Source organism: Erpetoichthys calabaricus, chromosome 13 (genome assembly GCF_900747795.2).
Source record: "Erpetoichthys calabaricus chromosome 13, fErpCal1.3, whole genome shotgun sequence".
NCBI lineage: Eukaryota > Metazoa > Chordata > Cladistia > Polypteriformes > Polypteridae > Erpetoichthys > Erpetoichthys calabaricus.
In genome coordinates this window covers 115,124,945-115,152,284 of record NC_041406.2, presented here as the reverse complement: position 1 = coordinate 115,152,284, position 27,340 = coordinate 115,124,945, and the positions used below count along the sequence as shown (strand labels likewise).

The window sequence follows — 27,340 nt, the reverse complement described above, 5'->3', positions numbered from 1 at the left end:
CCTGCCCCAACTCCTCCCAGAATTACACCTCTTTGAATATGCAAATCAATATAAATAGCCTTCTGTGAAAAGACAATGGGAAAAGCACAGGGGAAAATATAAGAATTTCAGTGAATACCAAGTGGAGGCAAAGGAAAAATGTAATATTTGTTGGTTTAAACAGTGGTATAATCAACAAAAGAAAGTTGATCGAGTGACAGAGTGTCGGAGAAACTCGAAAGATCAAGTTCACAAAGTCGCACAGTGCCCGAAATAAAAAAAGAAATCACATGTCAAAGTCGCCGTGAAAAGGCAAGTCGTAGCCCACCGTCTGAGTGTCATATGAAAGCTTATTAGTGTACAGACAAAAAAAATAGGCACACAGTGGGAAAAAAGCACGAAATGTCGAATTTAATCTCGAAATTTCCACTTTAATCACGTAGTTTATTCTGCCATTAAAGTAGAACATCATAAACTTCATCTTAAAATCGTTTATTTTACTAGTTTCTCAAGTAGCATGTTAAATGCTTTGTTCTGTATTTGATCTTCTATGTGCTCTATGTGTGTGAATCACTACGTGCTTCCGTTCTTTCTCTTTCTCCGACAGGACACAGAATCCATTACATTCATGATATTACAGCTCTCTGAATAATTAAAATACTGAGATGTATACGTGATATCATTTTCATGATGATAGGAATGAAAGCATGTTATTAAACATGGGAACACGGTGGTACAGTGATTGTTCATATCTCACGCAAGAGGCTTGCTGCGCCATGTGCGACCTTCGATGAAATAATTTATTACAGAAGTACTGTCTCTTTCAAACGTACTAACCTCCAATTCCTGTCCTTACTTTTCTTTCTCCAAAAACCCAATCGCCACACAATCAGCTCTGTAATAGACGTTAAGCCATCTGTAAGCTTAGAACGCCGATTCTTCAAAACTTTTAAGGAACATTGAAATATCTTCGTAATACATGTTTAATTATTCTATCCGTCTCCTTCCAGTGTCGCGTCAGCACCAGCAATAACACAGCGCAAGGCAGGAGCTATCCATGAACTAGCTAGCGCTGCGGCACCGTGTCCTCACATGTTTAATTATTAACAATACAGATTATTTAAATGAAGTTAAAGTTTTATCTGTATACTATAAGCAACATATTTTGCTGCATTTCATCTTGAAAATGATATTGTCATCATACGCGCTTTATAAAGTGGCACAGGTTGTGCAATATTATAACTGTAGTGTAAGTTTAGAGTGAGGTCATTGTACTTATAAGTACAAACAGTTCTACAAGGAGCACTTGATGGACCGATTGAGTGCGTTTATAGTTCTTGGGATGAAATTGTTACTGAAACGCGAGGTCCGTACAGGAAAGGCTTTGACGCTTTTTGCTGTGGTTGAGGTAGTGTGTACTTGAAACTGTATACCGATAATTCTCTTTCCGATCAATTGCTGCTGTGATTCCCCACTCAGATACAGTGATATAAATACTCCGAGTGGTGCAGTGAGAGTAATATGGAAAAAGATGATCCGCAGTGGCAACCCTTAACGGGAGCAGCTGAAAGAAGAGGAAGATGCAGTGAGCGTAACAATGCTAAAGCAGTTATGGTATTTGGAATACTATGGCTATTCCCTGGACCATTATATTGCTACAGGTTAATTACAATCAGATGCATTACACTAATAAACAATATGCAGTTAATTTCAGTGTATTTATAAAGCCGCGTCAGGAACGTGGATCTAAGAAAGGGTGACCACACAGGAACAGCAGCACTGCTTTGACGCTGGGTGCCGCCAGTCTGCAAAACCGAGCGGAGAAATTGTGTACACCAAGGTATGAGTTACCATGGAAATGTGCGTGGCTTTATGCCAAGTTTAGGTTTTATACATCACGATTTGAGCGTGGAAATGTTCGTACGCAACATTTCTGTGCGTACGCACCATTTATACATGAGGCCCCTGGTCTGGAAGGAGACACTGCCCACAGTTGCAATACACTTTTACCTGGGACTAATGGATCCATACTTGCTGCTACTATGCTACATAGAGTTTGTTTTCATTTCATTCATTTATATCCCAGTTGGCTGGTGTGAACACCATCAGGCTAACACCAGAACTTTCCATAAAACACACGTTTATTGATTACAAAAGTCCCACACAGCACACAGTGCCCCCAGCACCAATCATCCTCTCCATAGGTCTCTCTTCCAAATGTCCGTGGGCCGCCTTTCCTCTCCTCCCGGGAGCTTCGTCTTGCTCCCACTCCCGACTCTAGCTCCCTGATTGTAGGGAGGCGGCCCCTTTTGTTCTCACCCAGATGTGCTCCAGGTGCCTATTGACACTTTTCCGAAGTGCTGCCCTTGCACCCGGAAGCAGTCGCTGGAAGGATCTTCCTGCACCTTCCCAGGTGTGACGGAAGTGCATGTCTCCTGGGCTCTCTGAGGCTCAGGGTGCCCCCTGGCAGTGGCCATGGGCCCCAACGGGCTTGAGACTCCTTGCTCCTCTCCCATGGTCCTCTCCCGATCCAGGGCAGTTGCCCCCTCATGGCCTGGGGGACGTAAAAACCACCTCCCTGTCCTTCCAGGCGTCCCGACTGGGTCTGTCCCCCAGCCTCCTGTGACAATAGATAGAGCAAATATGAAATCCAAGCAAAGGGAGAAGGTGATAAACTTTTATTTAGTTAATGTAGTCTATAACATTCTTAAATATTCTTAATGTGCCAAAAAGTGAAAGCAAATAAAAAGGTAAATGTGTGTGGCAAATCACTATACAACCTGGATTATTCTAGGATCTGTCATAGATTATTCTGACAAGGTACAGTACACTGAATGCATGCGGCTTTTAGTCGCTTAAGGTTACATTGCGATGTAGATAGATAGATAGATAGATAGATAGATAGATAGATAGATAGATAGATAGATAGATAGATAGATAGATAGATAGATAGATAGATAGATAGATAGATAGATAGATAGATAGATAGATAGATAGATAGATAGATAGATAGATAGATAGATAGATAGATAGATAGATAGATACTTTATTAATCCCAAGGGGAAATTCACATACTCCAGCAGCAGCATACTGATAAAAACAATATTAATTAAAGAGTGATAAAAATGCAGTGCAAGTTAAAAAATGCAAGGTGGAGAGTGCAAGGCAGGTATAACAGACAGTAACTTTGTGTAATGTTAACGTTTACTCCCCCAGGTGGAATTGAAGAGTCACATAGTGTGGGGGTGGAACAATCTCCTCAGTCTGTCAGTGGAGCAGGACAGTGACAGCAGTCTGTCGCTGAAGCTGCTCCTTTGTCTGGAGATGATACTGTTCATTTGATTGCAGTGGATTCTCCATTATTGACAGGAGCCTGCTCTGCCCCCGTCACTCCACCACAGATGTCAAACTGTCCAGCTCCATGCCTATAATAGAGCCTGCCTTCCTCACCAGTTTGTCCAGGCGTGAGGTGTCCCTCTTCTTTATGCTGCCTCCACAGCACACCACCACATAGAAGAAGTTTGATAGAACATCTGCAGCATCTTATTGCAGATGTTGAAAGACGCCAGCCTTCGGCTCTGTCCTCTCTTACACAGAGCATCAGTATTGGCAGTCCAGTCCAATTTATCATCCAGCTGCACTCCCAGGTATTTATAGGTCTGCACCCTCTGCACACAGTCACCTCTGATGATCATAGGGTTTGTGAGGGGCCTGGGCCTCCTAAAATCCACCACCAGCTCCGTGGTTTTGCTGGTGTTTAGGTGTAGGTGGTTTTTAATTCTTGGTTCTCCCTTCATTCCTTCCATCCCTGTTTAACTTTTCATCAATATATTTTCACTTTAATCTGATAACATTTAAAAGTTTGTCAGGGCCTAAGTGAACACCTCTAAACCCTCGCTGTTCAAAGCATATTAGTACATGTTCACAAGGTGGGTATGCATGAAGATAACCAGAAGTTCAAGAGCTTCACTTTTAATTGCTTAGAAAGTCCAGAAAATGACCAGTTTACATTTAGGTTTCTGACCTTTTCATCTTGATAGCAGTGGTTGCTTTTATTTTTGCTAAGTTAACCTTCTATCTGCCTTCTCTACTACCACTTATTCTTTTATGTGGTTAGGTAAACTGTAACAAAAGTTAAAAAAAAGAAAAGTGCACTTTTATTTTAAGCATACAGCATTAAATATAAGATATTGTCTGTAAATCTTCTTAACAGTTTAAAGGACAGGAAATATAATAAAATCACCTTCCTCTCCACCTGCCTACAGTTTGCAGAAGCAGGCTAACTTAGACACTTGCTTCAGATGTGACAAAATATATAAAGCTCAGTCCACCATGCAGCCAGTGAATGACAGATGTTTATGAATCATATTTTACACTATAATCAAAAATAAATTAACAGGCAAATCTCAGTTTCACCAGTGACGAAATATGCCATTACGTTATTTTTGAGTTAACACAGTGAACATTTCGAAGATGAATGTTATCAAACGGATCCCACCGACAGATGCATACAACTGTCACTTCAGCCAACTGTGTTAGTGAGGTCGTCGCTTTGACTGGCTCACCCATCTGGTTTTCTGGGCACAGATGACAGAGTCAATGTTGTTTATGGTCTTCCTTTTTTTAATCTGTTCTGCATCCATTGAGAGCAGATTTGCTTAATTTCTGCTCTTGGCAGTGGGAGACAGTGTGGTGTAGTGGTTAACGATTTGGCTTTCAAACACTGAGGGTGTGGGTTCAAGTCCTGCTACTGACACCGTGTGACTATGAGCGAGCCACTTGACCTGCCTGTGGTACAATTAGAAAAAACTAAAAAAATATAACCAATTGTATCATGAATGTTGCAAGAGGCCTTGGATAAAGCCATCAGCCAAATAAGTCAATGTAAATTTGTGGATTCAGTTCTACAGTGCTGCCTTGTTGGAGGATTTCAAAAGCTTTTTTATGTGATTACTATTTTACAAACAGGCCCTCAGTTCCTGGACTACCCTTGCTCATTTCTAATAGGAATGATAAGCAACAATGAGCTCTCACTTGTAAGACTATGATGTCTCGTGGAGGTTATCGTCAATTTTTCTTGTTGAATACCCCTAGGCAAAATGCTTCAGAATGATTGCTGCAAATTTTTGCTGGAGGTGAGAAGTTAATGAAGCTTCAAAAATCTGTTCTCATCCCGAAGTGCAGATGACTGGATGAAATTGCCTATTTGTAGTACTTTAGGCATGTGTTGTCGAGAGACCCAGTCTACAGAAGCAATATTAGAAGGCTCAGCAGTGATGTAGAGAAAGAAATCAGGGAGGATGGAAAAGGGCCCGCTAAGCCACATCTCCATCTTTATGAACTCGGCTTCACTCTAAGAAGGAATTTGTCTTCTTGTAAAGCCGATGTTTCTTTTCCCAGGATGTCAGTAAGCTTTTTGTTCTCAGTGCACCTATTAAGAATATTTGACTGACATATTACAACTTGTGTGTTTCTTATCTGTGTTGCTCAAGAAAGAGTCTGACTGACCAGCAGCAGTCAAACTGCAAAAATAATTTGGTCGCTGAATTCATGATGTTTAACCACATTGATGTAGCCCTAATTGTCTTTTTTCTGAGGTGTTCTATTTTTATATCAGATATTTAACACTGTCATTCTTGAGGGTAAGAGCTCTGATGTACTGATGAAAGCACAAAAAAGGAAAATCAAAATGAAAAGAGTCAAAATATGAGTGGTCTAATAAGTAATAGGCTGGTGAACAATATTAGTAACTCGACTGATTTGCATAACATGTCCTATAATGAAGACAACTAAAAGGGACTCTGAAAGAACGGAGGTTAAGGGGACTGAGAATGCAGTGAACAGCATGTGCAATGAACAAAATAAGTCAAATTAGAAAACACAGTATTTTAGGGGAATTCAGTGGAAAATGACAAAGAAAGGACTCCAGAAGTCTGGACATGTATGGAGAAGAAAAGAAAAAACACTCTTCGAAAGAAAGTATTAGAGATGGAAAAAAGGGGAGAGAGATCAAAAACCAGATGGAAGAATGTGGTAAGAAGCATATGCAGGGGATGTAATAAGGAGATAGCAGGGAATAGAATACGCTAGAAAAGGGAGAATCACCTTCACTGTGGGGACCCCAGATAAAGGAAAAACCAAAGGGAAACAAGGAGACTGATATGCATTAGATGAAACATACAGACGGAAATGATAAGGATGTGAAACTTGTCAAAATACAGTAAATATTATTTTCACTATATACAGTACAATGGATTCAGGACCTCTTTATGCATACTTCATTGTGTTGTAGATTTAATTATAAATGGATACATTTGCCATTGCTGCCAGTCAACCTATACCCAATAACCCTTAATGACAAAGTGAAAACATGTTTACAGAAAGGTTTTCAGTTTTATTAACAATCAAAAACTGAAATTTCAAATTCATTTAGTATTTGGACCCTTAATTTAGCATTTTTTGGAAGCTTCTTTGGCAGCAATTACAGCTTTAAGTTTTCTTGGGTAATTCTCTACAAGCTTTGCACACTGGGATTTGGGCAGTTTATCCCATTCTTCCTGACAGATCCTCTCAAGCTCTGTTTGAATCAGAAGCGACTGCAAACTGATATCAGGTCTCTCCACAGATGTTGCATCGGGTTCAAATCTGGGCATTGGCTAGGCTACTCAAAGACAGTCACAGACTTGCCCTGAAGCCACTCTAGCATTATCTTGGCTGTACGCTTCACAGCATTGTGATTTTGAAAGGTGAACTTTTGCTCCAGTCTGAGGATTGCATGCCCTCCGGAGCAGGTCCTCTCTGTAGCTGACTGCATTCACCTTTCCCTCAATTCTAACCAGTCTTTCTGATCCTGCTGCTGAGATGTACCCCCACAGCATGATATTGTCACTGCCATGCTTCACCATAGGGATGGTATTAGGCAGGTGATGAGCAGTGCCTGGTTTTTGCCAGGCATAGTGCTTGGAATTTCCCCCAAAGTGCTCAATGTTTGTCTCATCAGTCCAGAATTTTTATTCCTCTTGCTCTTCGATCCAGCAGGGGGCACTAGCTCCCTGGTTGGAATAAGTTCTTTTGTAATTGTGGCATCTTAAGTAACCTGAACCTAAATAGATATATTATAAAGAGGCAACATTCTTCCCTTAGTGATACGATGATAAGAAATCACATAAGAGAAAATAACTTAGCTTTCTTTAATGACGATTTACACGGCATAACAGACAGGAAGCCATGACAAGACCTTTGTGTAGAGTCTGCCATTTTCGTCGCTGCACTGGAAGGATTTTCAGGATCGGATGACGTTATCTTCCATCCATCTGTCGGCTTCAAAGGTGTGCCAGGCAATGTTCCACGGCTTTATACTGTTTCTCCATGTGCAGGCCGTTACTTAGGTAAATCATGCCATTCCAAACACAGGCAAAGAGAGGATCCAATATCATGCTGACTCTGACACACAGAAATAGTACAATGCCCATTTTCGTAGTTGTCCCTTTCTTGTCTTCTAATGCTTGCCTAGCAGTTCTAAATGCTGAGCCCCTGTGTGCTGTTTAGTAAGAGTGGCTTCCATCTAGCCAATCTACCATAAACATCGGATTCAGTGACAGCTGCTGAGATATTTGCCCTTCTGGCAGGTCACTGATCCCAGCCCTGTTGGAGTGACCATTGGGTTCTCGATCACCTCTCTGACAAAGGCCCTTTTTGCCTAGTTGCTCAATTTGACCAGATGGCCAACCCTATAGGTCCTGGTGGTTCCAGATATCTTCCATTTCACTATTATTGAAGTCACTGTCCTCCTTGGAACACTCAAAGCTTATGAAATGGTTTTATAGCCTTGCAGTGATCTGAGATCCTCACATACATTTTATGACAGAGATCTACAGAGAGTTCCTTTGACTCCATGGCTTAGTTTTTGTCCAGATATGCAGTGTGAATTGTGGGGTCCTACTGTATATACACAGGTATGTGCCTTTCTAAACTATGTCTAGTAAGTTCAGTCTGCCAGAGGTGGAATTCATTCTTGACACATCTCAAGGAGAATTAAAGCAAACGGGATGCACCTGACCACAATTTCAGTGACACAGCAAAGGATTTGAATACATATATGAATGAGGGATTTCAGTTTTTGATTGTTAATAAATTTGCAAGCCTTTCTGAAAACATGTTTTCACTTTGTCATTATGGATTATTGATTGTAGATTGAAAAATGGCAAATTTATCCATTTAAAATTCAATCTACAACACAGTAAAGTATGATAAAAATGAAGGGCTCCAAATACTTTCTGAATCCACTCTATTTAAGTCACACTACAGATCCTCTGAAGCTCTGTCAGGATTTTTTTCTTCTTTATTCCGCCTTATACAATTTCTTGTATTAGGAATTTGTTAGTTTTCGCATACCCCTTGGGGTCAGACCGCAGGGTCAGCCATTGTACTGCGCCCCTGGAGCAATTACAGGTTAAGGGTCTTGCTCAAGGGCCCAGCAGAGTAGGATCTCTTTTGGCAGTGATGGGGATTCGAACCGGCAACCTTCTGGATACCAGCAGAGATCCTTAGCTTCACAGCCACCTCTCCACCCTTATGGTTTAATGGAGACTGTCAGTGGACAGCTATTTTCAGGCGTCTCCAGAGATTTTGGTTAGTTTTGAGTCAAGGCTCTGGCTAGGCCATTCAGGACACTACTGTGTTATCTTTCCTTTCTATTCAGTGTCATTGTCCTGTTGGAAGGTGAACCTATCCCAGTCTGAGGTCCAGAGTGCCCTGGAGTAGGTTTTTATGGATAACTCTGTACTTTGCTCCGTTCAGCTTTTCCATAACTTTGACTAGTCTCCCAGTCCCTGTCGCTGAAAACCCACTCATGATGCTGCTTCTGCCATGCATCACTGTTTGAATGGTATTATGCAGGTAATATGGGTTCATAGTTTCCTCCTGGCATAAGGCCAAATAGTTTAATTTTGGTTTCATCAGACCAGATAATCTTGCTTCTCACACACACTGAGACTCCGTTAGGTGCGTTTTTCAAACTCCAAGAGGCTTTCATGTGTCTCTAACTGGTAAGAGGCTTATTACACTGATATGGATCACTTAATAGTGTTCTTTAATTACATTGATTGTAGCTTTCACGGTCTGGTTTGACACTTTTTCACTTGAATGTGCTGACATCCAGATAATCAAACTAAACTATAGTGAACACAATTTCAAGCAGCTTTAGAAGGACCACATTGACACACCGTCCAGAGCTTGCTCATGCTTAGATTAAGAATTTTGCACAATGGATGGAATCAAGGATACATTTTGAACAAAATGAGCACTGGCAGGTTAGGCAATCTGCTCAGAATCCAACAGTGAATTGGTGTTGAGGAGTGAAGTGGTAGCCTTGTGATTTAAACTCTAAAATCTTACACACTTGAGTTCTAGTAAAATCTTCACTGAATGTTTTATTGATGAGTTCAGTGAGCAACTAGCTTCCTGATTGTCTTACTAATTCATTGTGCAACATTGTGATTTGTGTTTATTGGATCTTTGGACTTCAGGCTTCACACATTCTATAGTTTATGCCTACATTTTGTAACATTTATTACTAAAATATGAAAAAGTTTCTGTTTTAACAATGTGTTTACACAGATTACTATAGAAACGAAACACACATGAAATGCATGTGTTCCAAATAACAATCTATTATTTCCACTCTAAAACTCCAGCAGTTCACTCCCAGATAATCAAACAAGGCATGAGCTGGGAGAACTTAGTGAACGTTCTGCGACGGTGGGGTATGGAATAGCAGGCTGCTTGCTGCGTGTCTTAATCGGCACATTTACAGGACAAAAGGCGCTGACGGAGAGGTGCGAATGGATTTAAGGTGGACCGGATTTACGAGTTTTCTCGTAGGCTCTGGTAATTCTAGTGTTAAAGGTCAAATGTCGAAACTTTACTAGGTTTGGTTCTAGTAAAATTTTTATTGAATGATTTATTGATTAATTGAATGATCAACTGATAATCTGAGTAACAGATCATACAACTATATAAGTTAAATGACAAATGTCAAAGTTACAAGGCAACTGTGAAATGTACTGGCAGTAAAATGTAATTTTCAAATAAGGAGATGGAGTTAAAGTCAGATATGTGCCAAGGTCGAAAATAAGAAGTCAAATAAATCTTTCAAGCAAGCCAAAGATGTTAAACCAAAATCGAGTGAAATAAATTAAGAAAGCAGTGTCAGAAACCTTTGGCTTTAGAGGCAGAGATTCAGGGAAAAGGCCACAAAAAAAAAGAAAAGGTTAAAATGGGTAAAAGAACACTGACATTGAACCAAAGATGACTGGAAAAGCTTATTGTGGTCAGCATCCCGGAGTCAGCTTTTCTGTGGTGCAGATGACACTGGTATTTGGTGTGTATTTAGGAAGAAGTCAACTGAGGACATGTAAGACATTTGTTTCTCCAACTACAGATTGCTGTGTTATTGTCCTGTTAAGCAGTGGTGCATCGAGGCCTTCCCCATCCTTTCGTATCCTGGTTAGATCCGGTTTGCCCTCTTCTCTTCCATCTTTGTATGAAATCTTGGGTTTCTTGACAATCTGTTTCATGGAATCACCTCATTCTGTTAAAAAAAAGAAAACATTTTGAGGAAGCGATTTCATTTCAACCATTTTTTAACCCAAACTGAACTTTAGGAATTGTAGTACCTTGCAACCCAAGTGAACAGAATAACAAGTTTCAGTGGTGATAATGCTGACAAATTAAGGTTAAGCTAAGGGAGTTTACCGTTGAAACACTGAAGGAATGGCTTCTGAAAATGGGGCTTCCAGTCATATTAACCACCTGTCATTTAAAGCATTACCAGCCAGTAGAAACACAATTTAATGGTATTTTGACATAAAGAGGCACCAATTTCTATCAAAAACTTACCAAAGTCAAGCTTAAATGTTAGACGCCAATTGTAAATTTCTAGTGTACAGCTTTAAAGGGAAATATTGAAGACCTTATAAATTGTTTTATCAATTTAATGTATGACTGATAAATAAAATGTTTGAACAGTAAATTGAGTACAAGTATATCAATAAACGTTTAGTATTAGTAATCAATTGATTAAAACATCTCAGAGTGTTCAAAGACTAAACTGGTAATTTTTTTTTCTTTTTTCGTTTTAGCAACGCAGGTGAGCCCCACGGAGCTGCAGGATGTGTTTCAAGAGACCTCCTCAAACATCTTTCAGATCAATGCTAATGGTAAGTGAAATAGACATGTTGTCTACTGCACATGATAATACAGCAGCGATCACAATGGACATGTACCTGTTTCTGCTGTTTGTTTCTGATTAAATTCCCAAATGAAATCAAACATGCTGCTCACAAAAATTAAAGGAACACTTTTTAATCAGAGTATAGCATCAAGTCAATGTAACATATAGGATGTTGATCTGGTCAGTTAAGGAGCAGAGGGGGTTGTTGTTGTTGGTATTAATTAAATTAACAACAAGTGCACTAGACGGGCAACAATGAGACAACCTCCAAAAAAGGAATGGTTTAACAGGTGGAGGTCACTGACATTTTTCCCTCCTCATCTTTTCTGACTGTTTTTTTTTTCACTTGTTTTGCATTTGGCTATAGTCAGTGTCACTACTGGTAGCATGAGGTGATATCTGGAACACACAGAGGTTGCCAGGGTAGTTCAAATTTTCCAGGATGGCACATCAATACGTGCCATTGTCAGAAGGTCTGCTGTGTCTCCCAGCACAGTCTCAAGGGCATGGAGGAGATTCCAGGAGACAGGCAGTTACTCTAGGAGAGCTGGACAGGGCCGTAGAAGGTCCTTAACCCATCAGCAGGACCGGTATCTGCTCCTTTGGGCAAGGAGGAACAGGATGAGCACTGCCAGAGCCCAACAAAATGACCTCCAGCAGGCAGGATACTGGTGTGAATGTCTCTAACCAGACAATCAAAAACAGACTTCATGTGGGTGCCCTGAGGGCCCAGAGTCCTCTAGTGGGCGCTGTGCTCACTGCCCGGCACCGTAGAGCTCAGCTGGCACAGATAAGAGCAGGTTCACCCTGAACACATGTGACAGATGTGAAAGGTTCTGGAGAAGCTGTGGAGAACATTATGCTGCCTCTAACATTGTTCAGCATGACCGGTATGGTGGTGGGTCAGTGATGGTCTGGGAAGCCATATCCATGGAGGGATGCACAGACCTCTACAGGCTAGACAACAGCACCTTGACTGTCATTAGGTATCGGGATGAAAACCTGGGACCCATTGTCAGACAGTATTCTGGTTCAGTGGGTCCTGGGTTCCTCCAGGTACACAACAATGCCCGGCCTCATGTGGTGAGAGTATGCAGGCAGTTCCTGGAGGATGAAGGAATTAATACCATTGACTGACCCCCATGCTCACCTGACATAAATCCAATAGAACACCTCTGGGACATTATGTTTTGGTCCATCCGATGCCGCCAGGTTGCACTTCAGACTGTCCAGGAGCTCAGTGATGCCCTGGTCCAGATCAGGGAGGAGATCTCCCAAGACACCATCCGTCGTCTCATTAGGAGCATGCCCCGACGTTGTCAGGCATACATACAAGCACGTGGGGGCCATACAAACTACTGAGTACGAATTGGAGTTGCTGCAATGAAATTTCAGCAAAATGGACTAGTCTGCCACATCATTTTTTCACTTTGATTTTCGGGGTGTCTTTGAATTCAGCCCTCTGTAGGTTGATAATTTTCATTTCCATCAAACGATGTGGCATCCTTTTGTTCCTAACACATTACTCAGTCCATATCAGTAGAGATAGCCAGCAGGATTTTTTTTCCCTTTGAGATCTGATGCGTTTTCAAAGTGTTGCTTTAATTTTTTTGAACAGTGTATATTTATAAAGTGCTGCATAAAGTAAAACAAAAACAAAACTGTGACATAAAAACACTGAATAAAACTATACTAACAAAGAAAATACAATTTGGCCTCCAAACCCCGAAGCTTAAAGAACATAACGACTTCGAAGCCAAACCAAAGCAAATACATTATTCTGTGTCTCCAAAAGTCTCAGGATAAAGATGAGTCTTTAAAGTGGATTTAAATGTCAGGACCGTGGAAACAGTTCTGACAAATAAATGTAACTGAATTCCAGAGTTTTGGAGCAGCCACTGAAAAAAGATTGATCACTTTTCCTTATGAGGCAAGAACGTGGCACTGATAAGAGAAATTAAGAAGATGATCTAAGTGTCCTGGAGGAAGAATATTGGATGAGGTGATCTGAAATATATGGTGGAACCAGATTATTTAGTGCTTTTAAAACAAAAAGAAGCACTTTAAAGATTATGTTGATCCTGACAGGCAGCCAATGAAGATAGGCTAAGCTAGGAGTAACATGTTCCTTCTTGAGGGAACCTGTTAACAACATGGCAGCTACATTCTGAACCAGCACAAGATGAGATAGGTAAGCCTGACTGACTCCAAGATAAAGAGAATCCAGTCTATAGGAGAGAAAGGCATGGATAACAGTCTCCAGGTCTTTGGCAAATAAGACGGACTTGATTTGGCTGTTACTGAGATGATAGAAATTACCTTTGACTACACCCAGATTTTTTTACATTCGTTTTAATATGGGAGGACAGAGGGCCAATGTTATAGACAAGGGTGCTGATGGAAACAGAAGGGCCAAAAAGGAAGTACTTCTGTGTTATTCTGATTTAACTGAAGGAAATTATTAGTCATTCATTATGACACATCCTTAAGGTAGTCAAACAGATTGGTTATTGAACCCTTATCAGTTGGAAATCAGAGGTAGATACAAATGTGTGTCATCAGCATAGCAATGAAATTCTATATTATAATGTTGAATAACTGATCCTAGAGGAAGCATGTAGAAGGCAGAGTGTCGAGGCCAAAATGGATCTTTGGGGAACTCCACCAAAGATGGTAGCAGAGGAAGATGAAAAAAGTATTGATAGAGACAAAAAGATCTGTTATTAAAATAAGATTTGAACCAGGATACACCTGTGTCCTTAATGTCTACCAAATGCTCCAAGTGATTTAGCAGAATAGTATGGTCAAATGTATCAAAAGCAGCACTTAAATCAAGAAAAGTTAGACAAACACAGTCCTCAGTTTCAGCTAAACACTAAAGATCATCTGTTGCCCTCAACAAAGTAGATTCTGTACTGTGATGGGCTCTGAAACCAGACTGAAATTTATCAAAGATCTGGAGCAGAAAAAGATGGATTTTAGCCAGAAAATGTAACTCAGAGACAGGAGGAGATAGGATGGACATTTTTCAAAATGGTAGGGTCATGATTGGGTTTTTTAAGGAGAGGCTGAACAGCTGCAGTTTTAAAGCTGGATGGCATAATACCTGACACTAAACAGCAATTTATTATTGATAAAATACTCAGGTCAAAGGTATCAAAAGCCTCCTGCAGAAGGCGGGGTGACATAATGTCCAAAGCACTGGCTGACAGTTTCAGGTCCAAGAATATATCTCATAGGTCTGAGAGATAATTGCTGGAATTGTGTGAAAACAGCTGAGTGCATGGGAATAATCGTTGAATCACTGGAATGAGGCGAGATGAGAGACCTAATGTCATCAATCATGCTGATAAAATAATGCAGGAACTCTTCACAGATGCTAGAAGAAATCAGAACAGAATCCACAGCAGGATTTAATAGTTTACTTCCAAGAAGTTGTGCTAGGTGCAGATTTGAAGATTGTTCAGCATTTGTAGAATTACTTTTTTTCTGATCTCAAAGAACTTATAAAAGCAGCAGTTAAGATTATCTACTGGTTTGACCAGCTCGAAATACAATGCCATTAATTCCTGGTTAGAAGTGCAAACATTAGCCCAATGTCACCTCATGGATGGCACCACCATTTTTCTTTTTGGTTTATCCTTCATCACTTATTTTGGCACCAATAAAACTTTGTCTTTTACCTTTTTCTTTGTTTTGTTTTTTTTATTGCTTAAACTATCTCTTTGTCTCCTCTGTGCAGTTGTAGCCTTGGAGAAGAGCCTGCAGTGGCTGGGAACCTCTAGAGACACCCCTGAGCTGCGAGAGACACTGTAAGTTTTTTCAGCTTTCCAAATGAGTAGTCTTTTACTAAGCCTCATTCACCAGAGAGGAGGCTGATTATTTCCGGAGACCTCGGCTGATTATTTTCAGTGATTCATCCTCTCCTTCTGTCCTGTTTTGCGATTATGCACAATTATTTCATTGCTGAGAGCTTCCTTTTTGTATGACAAAGATGAGTTGGAATAGTTTCTGTGATATATAAAGATCTCACAGAATAATGTCAAGCTTCCATAATCAGTTTCTGAGAGATATGCTCTGGCATAAGTGGATTTCCGTAAGTCATCCTGGATGCTAACTGATAATTTATTTTTCCAGATGGTATTAGATAAATATTCTAGCCATCCATTTTCTACTCTCACATCATCCATTGGAGTAACAAATGGTCCAGTGCCTACCTTGGCAGTACATGTATAAGGCACAATTCAACCAAGGGCAGGGTGCCACTCTAGTACACTCTATCCAGTATCACTCACCCTGTCTCAGTTAACCTAACATCCATGTTTCTGGGATGTAGAAGAAAAATCTGCACGGGTATTCAGTGTTTCAGTATTTAGCACTTGGAAGTTTTCACATTTCATTGTTATGCAACATTGATTTGAAGTGGATTCAATTTAGCCTTTCTGACACTGAACAACAGAAAAACACTTTAATGTCAAAGAGAAAATACATCTCCACAAATTGGTCTAAATGAATTACTAATAAAAACACCAAATAATTGATCACATAAGTATTTACACAGTTCAAGTCAGTATTTAGAATATGCACCTTTGGAAGCCATGACAGCCATGAGTCACTGCTGTCAACAGAGGGAAAGGGAAAAATAAATAGTACATCTTTGACAGGAAGGCAATTAAAAGAATAAATAGAGATGTCTAATGTCAAAACCCCTTTACATTTCGCTTTCTTCTTTCTTCTTTTTTTTTGTGGACAGCCTGCTTTAGACAGATTTACATGTTGCACCATACACTTTCAATTTCTTAATGACTGATTTAGGTGTAGTCCAATAGATATTCAGTGACTTGGACATTTTCTGCATCCATGCCTTGACTTGTTTTTTGATTTTAATCACCTTTGCATGAGGGTGGAGTGGTGGCTCTGAGGTTAAGGACCTGTGCTGATCTGGAAGGTTGCCGGTACAAATCCTGTTTAGTGCCAGAAGGGATCCTACTCCACTGGGCCTTTAAGTAAGGCTCCTAACCTGAGAATTCCTCAAGGAGTGCTCTAATCTCAAAAAGGTCATGCAAAAAGACAGTTTCCCCTTGGGGATTAATGAAGTATATCAAATCAAACAAAAAAATGCATCTCCAAATATAGAGTCATACAGATTTATGCCCAGACTCCTGTTCATGTGAGGCACATACTCTCACCACTATACCACCTGTGTAGTCATAATGGTTAGAAAAAAAAGAAAATCTTTTCCTTCAGTAAAAAAAATCAGACTATTATTTTATATCAATAATCAAAGTGAGTTCCCAACAGAAAAGCAAGTATGAGTCCAAGGAACTTGCTGGTCTTATTCATTTTCCAAGTGACACCTCAGTCTAATGTGATTCTGCATCCCAGATTTCTCACACACATTTGAAGTCTGGCCTGTTTTGTCTTGAGGAGAGATAAAGAGATGGCTGAAACCTTTCTTGGAAACCTAGCCTCCATGTAAGGTGAGTTAGGTGTAGCTCCAAAAGAAAGCTCTTACTGTTATATATGCTTATGGTACATATGGATTGTCATCTGTTGGTATGTCTCCCCACTGGCTGTTTTGAGTAGACATTCTTTAGGTGGGTGGGCCCTTTTTGTTCCCCGTGTTGTTAGTCCTTCTGTCTTTAGTAAAAAACATATTACAACTGTTTTTGTGGCTCCTGTTTCTTCTCTGTATATATAAAATCCAACGTCTGTCTGTCCGCTTTTCACGAGAGAACTACTTAATGGAGTTAGATTGGGCTTTTTTTCTTTAATTTGCTTGAACATTCCAGTTCATTTTGCAACTTCTCTCATCACACTCAGTTTCATAGTTTGCTTGCAGTACCAATTTAACTGCGCGAATCCGAGAGAGACACAACGAACCGCCAGCCTCGGGGCATGTACTTTACCTCTACTTAGCTAGCGAACGAGAGAACTACTTAATGGATTTAGATCAGGGTTTTTTCTATAATTTGCTTGAACATTCAGGTTGATTTTGCGACTTGTCTCATCAAGCTATGAGTCATAGTTCACTTGCAGGAGTGAAATATTCGTGCTAATCCAAGACAGAGGCTGTGGGCTGAAGAGAGGGGGAAGCGTGAGATCAGGAGTGGGGAGCCGCACAGGGCCATCCTCACTCATACGCCAGCCTGCATTTGAGTCGCTCTATCTTACCTCTGCTTAGCTAGTGATACCTGTTTGTTTATTGATTGTAAAAGTTTGTCCTGTTTCACCACTACGGGGGACAGCTCTTTATCTATATAAAGAGATAAGATATTACACTACTGACTTCAGGCAAACTAGCAGTGTGAAAGGAAAAAAATGTAGTAAGTAAAGTGCTACTAATGTCCTGTCCTGTGCTGGCCCTTTCTCTGAATTACCGATCCTTTTGCTTTTTTTTCCCCTGGACTTATGGAAGCTTTTCTCCTTTGTCAAGCCAGTCGACAACCCTGGTGAGAATAAAACAAATCCAGTGAGAAGAGGTGAGCTGTTTTGACACTGGCCTGCTTTACAGTGCTACTCAGCATGTTTTGTGACACCTTAGGGTCACAATAGAGTAAAAAGAAAAAAATAAATTGAACTACTTTGACATGTAGAATGATAAAAAATGATCACAAAACCATTTTACCAGCATTTTCATAAGCCACTTTATGATTGTATTCATTATTAAATGTGGACTTTTAAGTAAAATGTGGTGAATATGCTGTATACAAGATTCTGTATAATTTTTTTTTTAATCTACTCAGTGTAAGATATTCTGTATTAGGAAACACTGGTTCTTGAAGAAATGTACCTTTCATGAAACACAGTACCCAAGAGCACTCTGCCACAGGTGCCGCCACCTTTGTCGTGGTGATCATTCAGCTTGAGCAATGTCCTTCACTGCCGTCAGATGTCTTTAGGAATCTATTCCTGACAGACATGCCGCATGTTTACACCGGTCTTTCCTTGTCAGCCATGTCATGTTGCAGTGCCACCACTCGCCATGCAAAGGACATGGCAGACATGGTGGAGGAAGCCTGCACCTCAAATTATTTGGTCGTGTATGACTTGCTGATGTGTTTGGTGTGTTTGTCTTATGTTTGCAGTGTAAACAGTCCGTCAGCCTGTGCAGTGTGCCTCACTGTGAGCAGAGCTAGCCGTAAGTCTTTTCCTATCAGCAATGCCTGTTGCCTACACTGTCAGCCTGGGTGCGTGGATGCGCCATCGCTTTCAACGAGAAGTACCTGAAATCCAGTTATGTGTCCAGAGTACCCTGCACCTCCAGTTCTTGGGTTGTGTTACACATATCATGTCATAAGCTCTCAATTAAGACCAAGATCAAGGCCTGGTGTTTTGCAAATTTTTTGTGTGACAGACAGACAACCATTAGCATTATATATATCTAGATATTGTAAAGTTGTAATTTTAATTTTTGTTATCTTTTTTGTAGTGCTCACTATTAAAAAACAGTAATAAAGTTGATTAGACAATGATTTATCTTAGTACATTACTCATTATGGACAATTCTGTAAAATGTGGGACTAACCACTTTGCAATATGTTTTTTAATGCTGTTCATTGTGACATACCACCCATTCCAAAAAGCACAATATCACAGATGTTATATTTTTTTCAAAGGCGGCACAGTGGTGAGTGTTCCTGATTAATGGGCGTGGATTCCTGGGATCAGATCCCACCAGTCACTTCCTGTGAAGTTTGCCTGTTCTTCGCATATCTGAATGGATTTTTTAACTAAGTACTGCATTTTCCTGCTCCATCTATTCTGAACAGGTTAATTGGCAGCTTGAGGCTGGTCTTTAGAGTGGATGTGTGACCTGCACAAGTCCACAATCCTCTGCTGTTTTCTTATATTTATGAAAAGCATTATGAAAGGGCACATAAACAGTAATATATTTTGTACAATATCTTTATAAAATGTCTAGTGATAATGCTAAGAAAGGCAAAATATATAGTACTGATGTAACTGCTATAGCACTCGCTTTGAAAAGCACAATATGAAAGTTATAATTATTTTCCAAAGAGATTGCGACAGTACTGAATATGAAAGGTGATATATGCATAAAGTAATGATGTGAGCAGCTTTTGAGAAAGCTTTGTGATAGTTCTCAGTGAAATCAGCACATGCTCTTGCCTAGGTGTGTAGGCAGAGAGAGGCTTTCACGCTTGCATACAAGGGAGCTGTGCATTGGGATATGCTCTCGCCCCCACACCGCTTCTTGTTCTTGTTGAGCCGCCTTTTGATTCATTCTGATGAGTCATCCAAGCAGAGAGTGCAGCTCTAGGAGACCTTCTCAGTAGCCACATCTGATCGACAGTATCCTTAGAAGCTGGCCTGGGTGTTGGGAGCATGTGGATCAGTACTGGGTTAGGCACCGACTGTCTTTATCACATCTCTCACTGAAGAGGCGTCATGTAAATGTGAAGCTACAGTACATGGACATGTAAATTCAGATGACTAATATGTAGTTTTATGAAGAAGTCATTGGTTGCCTGACGCCTGTGGTATAGCATAACTTTGCAGTGTTCCTGTGTATGATGACATATTCAATTCTAGCATTTGCTCTCTGCTTAAATCGAACAAATCCACTCTGTTTATTTGTGTGAATGACTGCATATGAAATTCTAGTAAATTTGTATTAGCAAAGTGCGGCGGGATTGTAATAATCATTGAATGTGTAATAAAAGATGAAATCTGTTTATCATTAGTTAGACAGAATTGCGTTAGGACAAGATAAAAAGCTGGTCATCTAAGACAGGCTGAAATCTAAGCAATCAAAGTAAAGCTCAATTTATTCAGTGTTAATGTTTGCAGAGCACCATCTATTGGAATATATTTTGTAATAAAATGCATTGCATTTTTTGCTCCAACAGTTGGCACATCAAAAACATTTGTAGTACAAACATGTTTCCAGTTGAGAAGCTGTGTAAAATGTAAATAAAAATTTGATCATTTGCAATTCATTTAAACCCTACATTTAACTCAAAATAGCACCAAAAGTATGTAGCGTGCGGCCAGGGCCCTTGCTCGACCGGGATGCCTCCATGCTGGGAGGACTGGGGGAGCAAGCATGGCCAGAGCGTTACCTCCCCTGGGACGCTAGGTGGCAACCCCCCTGGGTTGCAGCATTTCTCGGACTCCTGCAGGGCTTTATGGGAGTTGGAGTTTGGTGCATCCCTGTTGGGATCGGCAGGAGCTGCCAGGGGATGCTGGGTAGTTCTTCCACCATACCTGGAAATGCTGCCGGAAATGAGTCATCAAGCACCTGGAGCACTTCCAAGTGCCTTATAAATGGAGCCAGCAGCCACTACTCGGGGGCCAGAGACGGGAGGAGAACGACGAAGCCTGACCAGAGTAGTGGAGGAGAAAAAGAAGATAGAAGGAAGAGAATTGTTTTGTGCTTGTGCTGGGACTCTGTTCTGCTTGTGGGAAACGGGGAAGGTGTTTCCCATGAGGAAAAAGAAAAATATAAAATGTGTGTGCCTTGAACTTGTGTCCCATGCTTGTCTGTGTTGGGATCAGGTGGCAGTGCCAGCCTGGGTGGTAAACAGTACAAATATTGAAACTGGCAAATTTGATTGTCTTTTTTAAGAAATTATGCCCATTTTGAATTTGATGCCAACAACATGTTTCAAAAAAGTTGGGATGTGGGGCATGTTTACCACTGTGTTGAATCATCTTGTCTTTCTGCAACACCGTGTAAACATTTGAGAACTGAAGAGACATATTGCTGTAGTTTTGAAAGTGAAATGATGTCTCATTCTTGCTTAGTATATGATTTCGGCTGCTCAACAGTTTGGAGTTTCCTTTGTTGTATTTTTAGGTTCATAATGCACCAAATGTTTTCAATGGGTGACAGGTCTAGACTGCATTCAGGCCGCTCTTGCACCTGGACTCATTTAATATGGAGCCATGTTGTTGCAATATGTGCTTAAGGCAGTTTGGCATTGTCTATTTGTGAAAGAAGCACGGACCTCCCTGAGAAAAACATCTTTTGAGTGGCAGCATATGTTGCTCAAAAACCTGTATATATTGTTCAGCATTAACGGTCCTCCAACTTGCAGGGAAATCATGGGGGTTGTTGCAGGATTGGCACTGCATCCACTGTAAAAAAAAAACCTTCACGCAGCTCTGAGATAACAGACAGGACTCCTTTCTGCTCTCCGCGGCAGTAGCTCTACTGCTGCTGCCCATAGGAAATTATGAAGGGGGTGGGGGAAAGCCCTCAGGGCCCCATCACCAGAACAGTCAAAATCGTCTGAGAGCCAATGGGGTCAGGCCTGTTGGGGACCAGAACTGGTGTGGTACCGAGGCATCGCCCTCTGCATGGCAGCACTCAGGCCCCAATTTGAGGCAGCCCATCCAGGTAGGTACGTGGAATGTCTTGTCTCCGGCATGATGATCATCTTCCTCTGCTGTTGGAGGAGCTGTGTAAACTCTACATTTCAATGGTGACACTCTCTGAGGTGCACAGACCTGGGACTTGCCAGACCTCTGAAGGAGGGTACTCCTTTATTGGTCTGGATGCTCTGATGGCAGTCATACTCAGGGAGTAGCTGTTGCTGTAGTGGATCAGATTCTTTTGATGGTGTCCGATGTCACTCCTTTCAACAAGCGTATTATTAGACTCAGATTACGGCAGTCCCTGGGTGCCTTGTCTGTTGTCTCAGAGTATGCTCCGACCATGGTGACTGATCTCTCAGTAAGGGAGACATTTTATTGACGATTTTGCTCAGTGGTTGATGGGTGCCCACGAGGGGACACTCCTCTGGTCATGGGTGACTTCAATGCAATCACTGGCATTGACAGGGCTGGCTATGAAGATTGTGTCTGTCCCCATGGGTCTGGTAACCATGGTGAAAGTTGCTCCATGTTCCTCGACTTTGCAAAAGGTCAGGGGCTGCTTATCGCTGGATCCTGGTTCCAGTGCCCTGAGCCGGCATCGATGGACTTGGTACTCCAATACTGGTGGTGTGGTGAAGGAGATGATCACATAATCATGAGCAGGTACTGGAGGCTCTTACAAAACTGCATGGTCTACAGAAGAGCCCAGTTTGTGAATTCTCACCTCAGACTTGTTGTTGCTACTCTGTAGATCCAGCTTAGGTCTTGTAGGCAACCACCTACTAGGAAAATAAGGCTGGACTTGGCCAGACTCCAAGACCAGGCTGTTTCTGGTAAATTTGCACGCAGTTTGGGCGAGGAACTTGCAGACTTGGGTGCTACTGACAATCCTAATGTGATGTGGGTGACCTTCCATTTTCGTAAAGCACTCAACTCAGTTGATAGAACTGCCCTTTGGGACATCCTGAGACTTTGCGGGATCCCCTCAAGGTTGCTGGATATCATGGTCGGCCTGTACACTGGTACTGTGAGTGCTGTGTGGAGTGGAGGCAGAACCTCTGAGTTTTCCCCAGCTGATTCTGGGATTCATCAGGGTGTGTTCTTCCTCCTACTCTATTCAATGCTTGCATGGACTGGGTGTTGGGCAAGGTTGTGGGGTTCAGCAGCTGTGGGGCATCTGTTGGTGAAGAAAGATTCACTGATCTTGACTTTGCTGACGATGCTGTGATCTTTCTGGAGTCAATAGAGGCTCTGAATGGGGCTCTCAAAAGATTGAGCGAGGAGTTTGGGCTTGTGAGTGTCCTGAATAAAAACCAAGATCCAGGTCTTTAATGACCGCTTAGGCACAGCCATCATCAGTGTGTCTGTCTGCAGAGAGAGTGTCGACCTTGTCGAGAAGTTTACTTACCTTGGCAGTGACATTCATGTCTCTGGTGACTTTTCCTATGAAGTCAGTAGACAGATTGGGAGAGCATGGGGGGTCATGAGGTCACTAGAAAGGGGTGTGTGGCACCGCTAATATCTATGCAAAAGGACGAAGGTCCAAGTCTTTAGAGTCCTGGTGCTTCCTGTCTTGCTATATGTTTGTGAGACATGGACGCTATCCAGTGACCTGAGATGAAGACTGGTACTGTGTCTCTTCGGAGAATGCTTGGGTACCACTAGTTTGACTTTCTGTCGAATGAGCAGTTGCTCACTGCGTATAACATAGACATAGTAACTAGACAAACACACAGACACTTTTATTAAGGTGGATTATGAAGGCAATTCTTCTGGCTCCTTGTGAAGTGAGATTTTTCTGTGGAGGAAACGCAGTAATGTACACAATGGGGTGTTTTGGTGTGTCTCTGTGTGGAAAATATACAGCATGTCCAATTAAAAAAAAAGCACTGTACCTGCATGGTGATATGAAAGAGTGTAAATGAGGCTTTAGGGATAAATAATTCTTGCTTTTTTAGACCAAAAAAAACTTTAAAACTTTCCAGAATTCTGTTTAATGTGATTTGGTTTTAGTAATTGTGAATTGCCTGTAAAATGAATTTTAGTGTCAGTTTAGCAAAACTGTGTGTGAAATGAAATTGTCCTGTTTCGCTCATCAATAGTGAGAATTAAATAGAAGAAAACAGTAAACCTACTGCCTTCTGGGCCTTCCTGTACAGGTTATCTCCCACTCTATCAGATGGGGTGCGTAAAGCACTTATCCACTTCCCAAACCATACAAATCACGTCCTTCTCACTTCCCTGAAACTTCTTTCACCATCTTTGGCCTCTTATTTGTCTCCCTGGCAAACAAGCCCCTGCCTGTACTCTTTAAGTGACTCTACCCAGAGGAAGTTTTTAAAGATTACTACCAGGTCCCAGCCTTTAACCCTTTCAGGGTTAAGAAAGTTCCACAGAACTCCTGGGGTTGCCTATTTAAAACTCCCATTCATGGCCCAGTGTGTCTTTGTTTTCCTGAGTTCCACCTTAAATTAATTATAGTCGGACACCCGTATAGAGGGTTGTCTAATTAAATAGGGAACTGGGGTATTTACATATAGCCCTAAGTGCTTCTGATGCTATCTATCAGTTTGGAGGACTACCAGACTATTATTATTGATTATTCCTAATCTCCCTCCATTATCGTACCATCCTGGGAAGTGTTATTTCTGGGGATCTATTTCTGCAAGAATGTGTGCACCAAAAGTCCTCTCATCTAGGGCAGCATATGACATGTTGCCATCCTCGTCATGGCCAGGCCTGATTTTAAACTCCTCAATTAGGCAACTAACAGAAGAAAAAAAAACAAAACAGCTCTTGTTACTCTATTGGTAAAGCACACATCCAATGTGAGTGCAGTGATTTTCTCAGCTCTAACAGTCTTCTAGTGGCTCTAACTAATTATCACAGGGGTAAAAAAAAAAACACTATGCAAGTAAAACCAATTTATAAATAAGGCCACAACAAAACTAATAGGGAACCTTCATCTTGACTCACAGTCCACTACAACCACAATACATTCTCTTTTAGGGATGCAGGTGACATGACCAAAAGGAAGTCACTTAGTCAGCAATATTCTCATTGTTTTCAATGTAGTTGTCTTCATGCAGCTGTGATATGTAGGGCTCCTTGGATAAAAGAGGTAGCTCATTAAAGATACTTAAATGTGTTGCAATAAAGGCACCATAGTGATTCCCATATAACTGGCAGTCCAAAATACAAATGGAAGAATGCAAGATCAGTTTTTTCAGACATGAGACTTTGGCCAACTGACTCCAAGATGTTGGTGGAGCTGTTTTTCATTTTGGAGGACAGGAAGAGGCGGGTTCAAGACGTCAGGAACTGGAAGTGACATCATTAGGGATGCAACTGTCAATCACTGCTTCTGCAGATGGAGAAAGAGAAAACGCATTAGGTAACAGCGCCAACCCCTGGTTTGGAGTGTAATTACCTTTAGATGTGTCCTGAAGTTGTGTTCACTGTGCAGAATAACAATCACCATATAAAATAAAAAAGTAGAGTTTATTACTAGAATGTTAATCTATTTTAGAATAATCTTTACACCATGTGTATCATTTACATTGGAAGCAGCATGGCAACATGGAAATCCCTATGGAAACAGACAACCCAAAACCCAGAAATTTGCTGTGCCAACCTTAAAACAAAATGATGTCAGAAAGGATGGCAAAAAATATCAAATTTCTAAGTTGAAGCTCTAAACAAATTTATGAATATAGAATTGTATTTCTTGGATGTTAAAATCCCCAACATGTCACTGTGTTTCAGGGAAACTGAAGAAAAATTAAAATGAAGCTCAAATCATAACACTGATGATTGGTGAATTTATGCACTCATCAATCTTAAAACTGAGAAACATTCTGTGTGACTTCATCTATGAATTAGTTTACTGTTTCAATTTTACCTCGATGACAGTTACTTCATCTGTTGTATATTTTAAAAATATTTATCTATTACTCGTTCAATAACTCCTGTTCACTCCTGACAGTAAAGAAGTGGAAAACCTGCAGTCATGCACACTAAAGCAAGCACACCTAGCTGCAGGACAGGATAGCATGAGGGCAGATGTAGGTAGAGTTGGATGGCCAGTTCTAACTATATATGGATGGTAAGACAGTAGAGGTATATGTCAGTCAATGTCTAACCCACTTAGTCCTGAACAGGGACACGGGAGCATAGGGCGTAAGGTGGGAAAGGTGCTATATACATAAAATGTATTATTATTTTTATTATGACAGGAACAAACCCTGGACAGGGAGTCAGTCCATCACAGGGCTAACACACACCAACCACAAACTCGGGCCAATTTAGGATCACCAGTTCACCTAATACAGATGTCTATGGACTGTGGGAGGAATCTGGAGCACCCACAGGAAACCCATACATACACGGGGAGAACATGCAAACTCCTCGCAAGGAGGACCCGGGACATGAACCCTGGTCCCCTTACTATAAGGCAGCAGTGCTGCCACTGTGCCGCAATGATGTATATGTGTTAATACAATTTACTAATAACGATATTCTTTATTTATTCAATACATTAGTGATGATATTATAATGATTTTCTTTATTTGTCCAATACAACTGTAGTGATACTGTTTATTTACCGTTCAAGGTAAGTCTTTACCAGAAGTCAGAGGTAAGTTTCGTTATATATGATCTGTGCTGGTATCCAGAAGGTTGCTGGTTCGAATCCCCGTCAATGCCAAAAGAGATCCTATTCTGCTGGGCCCTTGAGCAAGACCCTTAACCTGTAATTGCTCCAGGGGCACTGTACAATGGTTGACCCTGCGCTCTGACCCCAAGGGGTATGCGAAAGCTAATTCCTAATACAAGAAATTGTATAAGGCGAAATAAAGAACAAAAAAAAAAAGTCTGGCTTCTGCTTCTACCCCATTCTGCACTTGTTTCTGTGGCTGCACAGCATGTTGTGTGAACCTCAGTAACAGCAGCTTACTGCTCCTGCTTTCTGAAATCCAAGTGGGTAAAGACCAACCAGCCCCCACTGGGCATTCTGCCTAACAAAAATGTTCTTAAGCAGTTCCTTATTGTTTTGTTTTTCTTTAGACTTTGTCTTAGAGAATTCATTACAGTGGGTCTTGTGGGAAGTTGGGGCATCTGCTTTCTGCACTCAGGTCTAACAGAACAATACCAGATATGTGGCCTCTGCCCACACTAACCTGTAACTTATTTGTAGCCTTAAGCAGTTCAGTTTCTGTATTTAAACCCTGTAAGGACAGAATGTTTATTCAAATAGTCATTCAATTGCTGATAAAGAGGCAGGTTAGAAATTGGTCTAAAGATGTCAAAAACAGAGAAGTCAAGATGGTTTTTCTTGAGCAGTGGTTTAACTACTGCAGTCTTTAGACAATGTGGGAAGACCCCCAGTTAAGTATGTCAAATACTCTATCAATAAGCATATCAGAGACGTCTTTGAAAAGGACAGTTCAGACTGGATCAATTACAAAAGTTCAAGGATTTAGTTGAGTTCAGAATTCAGGTAAACCTATTTCAGTGAAGGAATTTAATTTTGTTAAAACAGCATGCTGTGGTTCAACAGGATTCACTTTGGACGGATGTATTATCCATCCATCCATCCATCCATCCATCCATCCTCTTCTGCTTATCCGAGGTCGAGTCGCGGGGGCAGCAGCTTGAGCAGAGATACCCAGACTTCCCTCTCCCCGGCCACTTCTTCTACCTGTTCTGGGAGAATCCCGAGGTCGTTCCCAGGCCAGTCGGGAGACATAGTCCCTCCAGCGTATCCTGGGTCTTCCCCAGGGCCTC

At 41.1% G+C, this 27,340-nt stretch overlaps 1 protein-coding gene across 1 annotated transcript in view; it reads left to right on the top strand.

Moving 5' to 3' along the window:
• The window catches only part of tsnare1 (T-SNARE Domain Containing 1), a 919,576-nt gene that overhangs the window by 224,257 nt on the left and 667,979 nt on the right, over window positions 1–27,340 (top strand). Inside the window, exons 3-4 of the mRNA XM_028817483.2 lie at window positions 11,121–11,198; window positions 14,955–15,024. Coding sequence (XP_028673316.2) covers window positions 11,121–11,198; window positions 14,955–15,024 — 148 coding nt within the window. The remainder of the gene's footprint in view (window positions 1–11,120; window positions 11,199–14,954; window positions 15,025–27,340) is intronic.